Source organism: Cygnus atratus, chromosome 1, assembly GCF_013377495.2.
Source record: "Cygnus atratus isolate AKBS03 ecotype Queensland, Australia chromosome 1, CAtr_DNAZoo_HiC_assembly, whole genome shotgun sequence".
Lineage (NCBI taxonomy): Eukaryota > Metazoa > Chordata > Aves > Anseriformes > Anatidae > Cygnus > Cygnus atratus.
This window is the reverse complement of record NC_066362.1, coordinates 111912301-111921802: the sequence shown is the minus strand read 5'-3', so window position 1 is coordinate 111921802 and position 9502 is coordinate 111912301. Positions and strand designations below refer to the sequence as shown.

Below are 9502 nucleotides of genomic sequence, written 5' to 3'. Positions count from 1 at the left end.
GGAGCACAGTTTAAAAATCAGTAAGAGGTACAGGGTAACCTGCTGTGATAGTATAATGAAGAGCACACCATTGTTGGATCTGGGCTGTACCCAAAGGTGGCAGCGACCTTGGGAGTCCAGCTGTGCCAGGTACAGTGCAAATACAGGCACCTCACCGTCTCACCAAGGAAGGGTGGCAGGAAGGGAGCATAACGAACCAGGGGAGAAGAGGGAGATATGTGTGAAAGAGAAGAGATTGTGCAGATAGTCATTTAACAAAGCAACTGATCTGAATCAGTTGCACGTGATTTGTACATTACCTACTGCTTCAAAGACTCCTTAACAAGCCTTACCTTTTGCACCTCAGATTTGTTCTTAGCCTCCCCCTAACATCACGGTAAAGAAGCCTTAGGTTCACGGCATTTATTTTATTTAATGACACTTTATTTGTATGTTTCTTCTCTGCCCTGGGACGATTCCTACTCTTTCAAACACTAGTGGTTCTGAAAAACACTCCAGCTAATTCTGCTTTTCCTTCAGGCAGAAGGAAAATAAAACATTAAAATAACATTACACAATGTTCTATAAAAAACATTACACAATAGGGGACAGAGAGGCTATGGCCCTGATTTCTTATTCTCACTACTGTGGTTTCAACATCGTCAGTCTGCATAAGTTAAAGAAGAAAAAATAAAAATGGATTGTGTGTTGTTACCTTGTTTGGTGCTTAAAAGGTACTGGTGAATGCAGTGAACTAAACTGCTATCAGAAATAACTCCTTAGGTTGTGCTGTTAAAGACATTTTGCTGTGAGAGCCACAGTCATGAGACATTTTCAGTCAATGCAACTGGAAGTAGCTAATGGACATGGCTGTTGTGATACAGGCCACAGCAATTCCTTTTACGCTGTTTGTTGGCTACCAAGACCAAAAATCATGCAGACAAGCGACCTAAACAAATTGTTCTCAGTCAACAAAGAATCAAGCCCATGGCAGTGGTGTTACGAGATGCACGCTTGCAGCGGTGAGGCCTGTGGAAGGATATCCAGCTGGAGTACGCACGCTCAGGACACCAGGTTTGTGGGGTTGGGGTGGCTGTGGGTGCCTGGGAGCTGAGCTGCAGGCACCCGGCAGGCAAGGAAGGTGGGCAGGAGGCTGCAGAGTAGCAGCAGGAGCTTTGCAAGCAGCATTGATATTGTCCAGACCCTCATGGGCTGCTGATGCTCTGGAAAAGGGGATCCCTGGGGTTGCCTGGAGCAAGTCAAAGGAAGGAAAGGGAGCATGCTGAGGAGCACCATGGACCAGGCGTGAAACCCCTTTCGGCAACCCCAAAGGGAGCTCTACATCCTGAGAGATTTGCAGGACTGGATCTGCTTAGCTGAGCAAGAAGAATAGTGAGGAGGGGCTCCAATATAAAACACCAAGTACTGGGAGAGGTTTTTATTACAGCAAAGAAAAACATAGCAAGAACAAGTGGTTATGAGGGAGAAAAAGGCAAGTTTAAGCTAGAAATTAAACATACCTCCAATAGCATTAACATCAGAACAAATTGTTATATAAGGGAACTTTCTTTATATCTACTTTCTCCTTGGGGCATATGGTTTCCTCAAGCTGAACTTAAAGCAAAAACAGCGAGGTTTTATGTGCTTTACATGTTCACTTTAAGATAACTGGCTTGCTTTAATGAGGCTCAGATCTCACTCTGTCTGTGGGAGGCTGTTTTAAGGGGAACATGTCTATATATAAGAAAGTAACTGAGAGGGGCTGCTCAGCAGATAATGAGCACTTGAAAGATGTAAATTTAAGACTTCACTGAGGTGGATTTTAGCAAAACCTCCTAAAGAACATAGGCTCCAAGAGGGCTGCAGGAAATGCAGGAGGTAAAGCTCATGGGGAAGTTTGTGAAGGAGCTGCCAATGAGTGAAAGATCCTCCTAGTTGTGGGGAGGAAACTGAGACGGGCATTTCCCTTCTGACAAATGAACTGGATTTGGAGCAAATGGACTGAAAAGTGACTGGCACAGGTAAGGTATGAGAGACTGAGAACCCCTTCCTCTGTCCTCGTTGATAAAGAAGACTCCCACAATTTAGTGTTGGATCAGCTGAGCTTTTATGAAGCTTGTATGATCTAAAAAGAGAAAATTAGTAAATATCTAAAATACCATACACTGGTGTGTCTTGCTCAACTGTGGGGAAAGTATGAATATTATTCAGGTTCTTTTGACCATGTTTTAGATTCAAACAGGATGATTGGGTTGATTTGAGCTTTGAAGTCTCTAGACACATTGGATATTTATTATTGTAAATCTAGGTGGTTATTTGGATAAGGTTTAAGAAGTCAAGATTTTCAAAAACAAACACAAGCAAATAACTGGTAGTACAAGTTTTTTAACGTCAATGTAAGCAAGTAATTGAGGATATAGGCTTTTACTTTCAGGATACTTGCCGGATATGGGAGTAATTAAAAAACACTTTAATGAAAATAAAACTGTGTTATTGATAGCCAAAATTAATGTTGAATATATATACATATATTAGGCATGCATACCATTTTAAAAGTCTACAGCCAATGAATGATTGCAGTATCATGTTCTGAATAGGCTTCTATCCAGGAAGAATAAATCTAAGTCTTCTGAACTACCGTCAGTGACACCAATACCATGTGTTTAAACTGCCAGCTACATCTGTCTATATGCAGCTGCTAAATAGGTGCACTGAAAATCTATTCCGAGGAATATTAAACAAGCCAGTGGTTTGCATTAGTGTTCAGGAAGTAAAGTCACCCACAAGCTGCATGTTCAGTCTTTCTCCGAACATTTTCCATGTAGTTATAATGAAGTTATGTATAGGGCTTTTCTGTTTTTTTTTTTGTTTGTTTTTTTTTCCATGCTGGTTAGATAACTTCTGTTCACTTGAGAAGTGAGAATTTCAGTATGCAGATACGTGTAATAAAAATAGCCCTTTTGAGATGCTTTGGGCCTCTCTTTCTACCACTAGATGGTAGTGTATGTTGTTTAAAACACCTGAACAGCACTGTTCAAGTGTATATTTAGTGATTTGTTCCAGGAACATTTTTTTTTCTTGTGTGTAAAGAAATCACTACCGTTAATCACTGTCACATTAAATATGTGCTCCATTCTCAGGGTTGAGCATTGTGGTTAAGATCTCATTTCTCTTGGCTTACCAGCTCTTTTAGTCAAAAGCATATATTGCATTCTCTTCACACATAACAGAAAGAGAGGAGGAATCCGTCATTAAACACTAAGATTAGGGAGATTCAGGTTTAATTTTTCTTCTGAAGTCCACAACTGAATTAATGCCAGGGCGGTGGTGGTGGTCACTTCATATTTGTGTTTGCCGTATTTCTAGAATGCCAGCAATGCTTGCTTTCTCTGAATTGTCTGCCTGAACTTTTCAGCTGTTTGGGCAGATAGGTCCTCAGACTGCAGCGCTTGGAACAATGTGATAGTGATCTCAGTTGAGCTTCAGGTGTTCTTACAATACAAATATAATTAACGACTTATTTTCATCCACAAATCTGACACCTGGTTGCAATTACCAGCTGGGGGTGGCTTATGCCATTAGACCAGTAGTGGCCAGGTTATTATTTTTGAATGGCTTTCATAACAGTAACATGGCAGACTACAATCACAGGAATTTGTTGCTGGCAGGTTTTGCTTCTTCTATGAGAGCTTTTAAATACTTGTAACAGAAGATTTTTGTTCAGATTCCTCAGGTGAGGTTTCTGTAGAGGGCTAGGACTCTTGAAACAGAGAGTACAGATAGCTTCTCAAAGGAGCAAGTATCACCACTCACATCAGGAAGCAAATCTGAGAGCATAGAATAAGATTTAAAATGATATTAGCTTATCTAGAGATTGAAATGTTAGCTCTAAAAAGTTTCAGCAAGTTCATATACGTGACCTTTTTTATAAGATACCATTTGTTTGAATTTTTGTGAAAAATGGTGTGAAAATATACAGACTTACATCACTTAGAGCAATCAGTCACGAAAATATGCTGTATGTAATATGTGTCTCTCTCTGAGAAAGGCTTGAATGGATTACAACAGACAGATTATAGTGTCTGAAAAAATTGTAGGAGGGAAGGAGAAGGCAAATGATTATCTCTTTGCCTGGCATTTTTTGCCTTGTTGTATCCTGCAAGATCTCATTAAAATTGACTGAGACCAGTATTTCATCATTTTAAAGTCTTTGATCTGTTGAGAAAAAAAAAGGTCAGCAATGCTAACTAAAGATAACAATGGTTATCTCAAGTAGTGAGGTTGTTGTCTCTGCTGTAAACTTTGCACAATGCAAATCAGTAGGTAGCACATAATTTTCAACCCTCAAAATTGTTTCTTCAGATGTTCTTTACACCACTAAAATATTGGTGCATTTTGGAAGAAAAGATCAGTAAAAGTATGTTATTTTGAACATTATTAAAAATATTTGCCATACCATATTTTAAATCATTTATTAATGTTGCTCAACAAGTGACCCATTGTAGCCTGCATTAATATGTTTATAGCCTGGTTACAAAATCCAGTCCTGTGTGTGGCACAGTAATTTTTTTTACAAGTGCACGCTAACATATGTTATGTACAAAAATAAAGTTAAAATTGCAATCTAGAATACTAGACATTCTGAATTGAAATATTTTTTTTTCTGAGCCTCTGGATAGATGACACCTGATGACAAGATCACTATGTGTGATGACACTGCTTTCTAAGTCCTGGGAGTCTGAGCTGTATTGTAAATGACAGTTGCCTCCTCACTCATGTCTATGAGAAGTTTCTTGGAAATTGAAAATGAGAATAGGATTAGCCCCTCAGCTTGCCAAAAGTGGTGTTCTTGTGGTAGCCCTCTTTTGGTCTTAGTGAGAAAACAGCTTTTGGAGGGATTGCACTTTCCACTTTCAGACCTGCTTTCTTACACAGCCCCATGGAAGTCGAATATTGGGTTAGAATTTTGCCTGCTATCATCCAACATCTTTTCACTCCTTACTACCTTTAACTATTCTGCACTACACTTCTACTAGGATAGGATGTTTGAGGTCAATATGCGAATATCACGGTAACTTTTTAGAAAGAAAAAACTGTCATCTGAAGTTCACTTTTAGGTCTTATACATATATATATAGCAACATATTTAGGGTATGTAAGAAAAGTGTTTGTCTAGGTCAGTTACGTTGGACTAAGCAGCTCAGCACATCAGGTAAGCTTTTGGCATCTTCAGAGTGTCTGACACGAGCAGCTCCTTGAGCTTAGCTAAGAAAGGTGCAGCTGTCCCTTACAGACTTTTGTCACTAGGAAAAAAAGGTCTTTAAGAATACGCCTCCTTCAGGTCCGAGGTAGGGAGGAAACGACACAGACACCACACAACTCTCCCAGTAGTGCTACAAGTGTGTGTTTTTTTTTTTTTTTTTTTTTTTCCCCCCCCTCGGCTCTGGAACACAATGAAACCCTTTGCAGGACATCAAGGGCTGGTCAGGTAGCTCCGGGGACAAGCAAGAGTAACACGAAGCACTCGACGGTGGCTGACCGACACCCCTTTTATTCACATTTAACGCCCCTCAGGGCGGCGCTGCCCTCACTCAAGATGGCGGCGAGCAGCGCCGCGCTCCGCGGGCCACCTGTTGCGGCGGCGCCGGGCGCCTATAGGCTTGCGCGCGGGAGGGGGGGGGGCAGGAAGGCGACGGTTAAACGGCCGCGGGGGGGAACCAACGGCCGCCGCCTCAGCCGGGCTCCGCCCCGCGGGGGCTCCGCTCACCGCCGGCCATGGAGAGCGGCGGCGGGAGGGGCCCGGCGGAGCCGTCGCCCCGGGAAGAAGACGAGGAGGAGGAGGAGGAAGAAGAGGAGGAGGCGCTGCCGGCCGAGGCGGCCTGGAGCTTGGTGGACGGCGCGATGGAGGCGGAGGCGCTGGCGGACCTGCCCACCGCCACCATCGCCTGCAACCTCGACCCGCGCGTCTTCCAGGAGGGGCCGTGCCGGGTGAGGGCCGCGCCGCCGCCACCTCGGGGTGGGGGGAGCAGGGAGGGAGGGTTCGTGAAGGCAGCCCGAGGCGCTTGGTGGGGCGACAGGCAGGCTCTGAAGCGTGGGGCTGCCCTGCGAGCAGGCAAAGGGAGCTGCTGGGCATCGCGAGTGGGTCTGCAGTGCCTGGCTTTGTTTAAAAAGCCAGCAAAGAGGGCTGCACGCCGCTCTGCCGGAGCAGGGCAGGGTAACAGCAGGTGTCAGAAGAATGTTGTAAGCTGCCTGACAGATCCAGGTCTAATAGATAGATACAAACGCTTCAGGATTGCTTCTCACCTCGTCCGTGGCTTTCCTGATGGAAGTTGGATTCAAGTCGAGCTTACCTCCTCTTACCTGTCACACCACTGACCAGAATTAAAGAATCAGTGAAGCCAGCATTTCTCTTTCTTTTTATTTTTACACCCCATTTTTCCATCAAGCTCTTATTTTCTGGTGCCCTTGATACTGAAGATGTTCATTTCTTAAAGATCAAAATGAAACCGACTTGAAAAAATTAGGCAACAAATGTACTAGTTTAAAATCCTATTACAACAATTGGCTGTCTCTGTGAAAAACAACTTAGAGTAGATATAGCAGAGGTCCAACAGCTCAAGGCTGCTAACAGTTCCAATGCATTAAAAATGAACTGGAGGTTGGAGTACAATATAGCTGCATCATCTCTATTACTTTCTAAAATTATGTAACTTTTAACAGTAGTGTAATCCTGTATCACTCAGGGCACCTGCTGCTAGGAAGGGAATGGCACCTTCACAGGGATTTATCCTCTTTAATTCAAGTTCATTCCAAATGTGCTTAAGAAAATATAATCAGTTCTAGTATCTTCACTTGCTGGTGGTAATAGTATTTTTCTTAAGTGAATTCTATAACCTTAAAGGGTGTATTTTGAAAATGCAGATATGACAACGTAAATGCATAATTACATGAAAGATCAGGACGTGTCTAAACACTTAAACCATTTTTCTGTCTTTCTGTTTTAATTCCAAAGACTCTGTCTCCAGACACTAAGCTTAGATCAGAGCAAAGTCTTATGCATCACTGAAATGGCAGTCTTTTTTTTTCCTTATTCTTTCTACTTATTTTTTCTTGCCAAGAATCACAGCAGGTAGGAATGCAGATTAATCTCAAATTTATTTCCTATTGTTTTAATTAATCATCTTGGTGTAAACTGTCTTGCCTTAAACAGGGATGACAATATGCACAGTTACTGCAGCATAGCTGTTGTTCTTAATTCTTCTCCGCCTTAGGAATTTAACTTTATTTTGAACCTCAACAAATATGGTGTTTGTGCCCAGCAGGGAAGAGAAATCTTTCTTGAAGTTTTATAAAGAACGTTGAGGCACTTAGTAGATGTACGCAGACTTCTAATAGATTAAAGAACAGTTCTCACTTTAGTTAACTGAATCTCTGCCACTGAAGTGATTTACTGAAGAGGTGGGGTGAGACACTCACTGCTCTCAGAGATCCCAGTCTGCTTGGATTGGTGAAAGGCGGGTTCGTCATGCTGCTGTTAGGTAATATGAAAAGAGTAAGGTTGTATTAAAATGCACCTTCTGTGCATGCGTCCAGTTTTACATTAGGAGTTACTAATTCTGGTACCCAAGAAAATGAAGGTGGTTTTGGTCTAGAGTGATGACTTAGCATCTGGAATAGATTATGATAACCTCACTATACTTAAGGAGCTACTTTTAAGAAAACTCAGTTTATGGAAGAGTCAAGTTTGCTCTTACAGGATTTGCAAACAATTGCATTAGATTTCTTCTGTCATAAAGGAGTGAATAAACATATTGCAAAATATAGCATCACTAGACATAGCATTTTTATAAATATTCTGTTACCTTTGTTGAATTCTATGTGTTTTTAAGAGTTCTGGAAAAGGTAGGAAATAGGGTGAATGCAACAGTCTTAAAATACCTCTTCTAAAGAGTTGGGTTTTCTCTTCTCTTTGGCAGGTCCCTTTAGTAATCCTGGATTGCCCTATTTGAGGGGGGTTGATCCAATCAAAGGTGAGATGGGGGACGGCTGGCAACAACAATCTCTATTTCACCCTCCCCAGTCAGTGATTCCTGCTTGTGTCAAACTCCTTCCTCCTCAGCTAGGGGCGAGGTAGGGGTGTGGCTACAGCATTTCCTTAGATTACCATTGCCACCAAACTGCTTGGGCAGAGATGTTTTTACAAGTGAGAATGCACAGAGCAGGTTCCCTAAAATCAGTGATTTGCTCTCAGAATGCATCACTGGGCCAGGGGTGTTTTATTTGTTTTTGTGGGTTTTGTTTTCTCTTGTTTTGCTGTTCATGCCATGTTGAATTTTCACAGTTTCTCTGGACAGAAAAATATTGAAATAAGCACTCAACAGTGAAATCCTTTTTTTTTTTTTTTAAATGATAAGAGTGGCACAACAAAACTGAAAGTACAGAATTTTAAGTCTTAGAAATGTTGGTTGTATGTCTTTGCTCGTTCTTTTTTTGCAGTTGAAATCTGATTTTGTTTTTTATTGGTTTTGACATAAATTTCTTTAAAAATACACCATCTTCTCAGGTAAGGTAATAGCACTAGTAAGTGATAGTTTCTTCTCTGCTGTATTCACATAGGAAAGAATCTGACTTTTTGGAAAGCCATCCATGAGGTATTTAAGCATCACTTCCAAAATCTTCCCTAGAATGCCAAAATACGTACTCTCAAGCTTTTTCTAACTCCTAGTTGGAGAAATTCCTATAGACTCTGTATTCCCTTACCTTTGCTTTCACAGATGTGTGTGATAAATGATCTCAAGTAAAAACACTTTATCTGATCTTCAGGTTGGCTAATTACCTTGGAAAAAATTCTATTCTGACTTCCTGAAATGTCTTCTACTCCTTCCCCTGGCTTTTCAGTAGTTTTAATGTTGACTTTATGCTTGAGAAATTGTGTTTTTTTCTTAAAGCAATATTTATTCGTGCAATCTGCAGATGAGTTTGATCTGTCGTAACTGTACTATTACTGATTTTAAAATGAGCCTGTGTACTCATTTAAAAGCGTCAGTAGCTAATTACCAGAGCCAGCAATTGTTTTTTTTGCCCATTTCCGTCTTCCTCAGCTGGTATGCATTTTTTCTTTTTTTTTTTTGTGTGTCAGTGGAGGACACTTGAATGTTTTAATAGAACTTCCACTGAGAAGTAGAAAGTGCAGAAGGTAATAGCTTGCTTGTGTCTTGTAATCCTGGAGGGATGTGGCATACTTCACTGATGATTTTAAACTTCAGAGCATGGCCACTGGGGGGCTAAATAACTTCATTTATACCCCAGTAGTCTCTTGCTAAGTAGGTTACCTGGGTCTGCTCTGTCAGGTTTCCATTTCAGCTTAATTGTAGACAAGTATCACTCATTTAATTTGAGGGGATTAAAAGAGGAACATAAAGTTTATAAAAAGAACTCAGCTTTGGGCTACTGAGGAACTAGTTTTGGTGGGTTGCGGTGTGGCATTTTCTAATGGGGGCAGGGACAGATTTTGGATACAGCT

The 9502-nt window shown here is 41.4% G+C and overlaps 1 protein-coding gene across 1 annotated transcript in view; it reads left to right on the top strand.

The window, feature by feature from the left end:
• The first annotated feature begins 5662 nt into the window (after positions 1–5662).
• Positions 5663–9502, top strand: part of RCAN1 (regulator of calcineurin 1) — a 41115-nt gene continuing 37275 nt past the window's right edge. Inside the window, exon 1 of the mRNA XM_035545874.2 lies at positions 5663–5967. Coding sequence (XP_035401767.1) covers positions 5755–5967 — 213 coding nt within the window. The 5' untranslated portion in view covers positions 5663–5754. The remainder of the gene's footprint in view (positions 5968–9502) is intronic.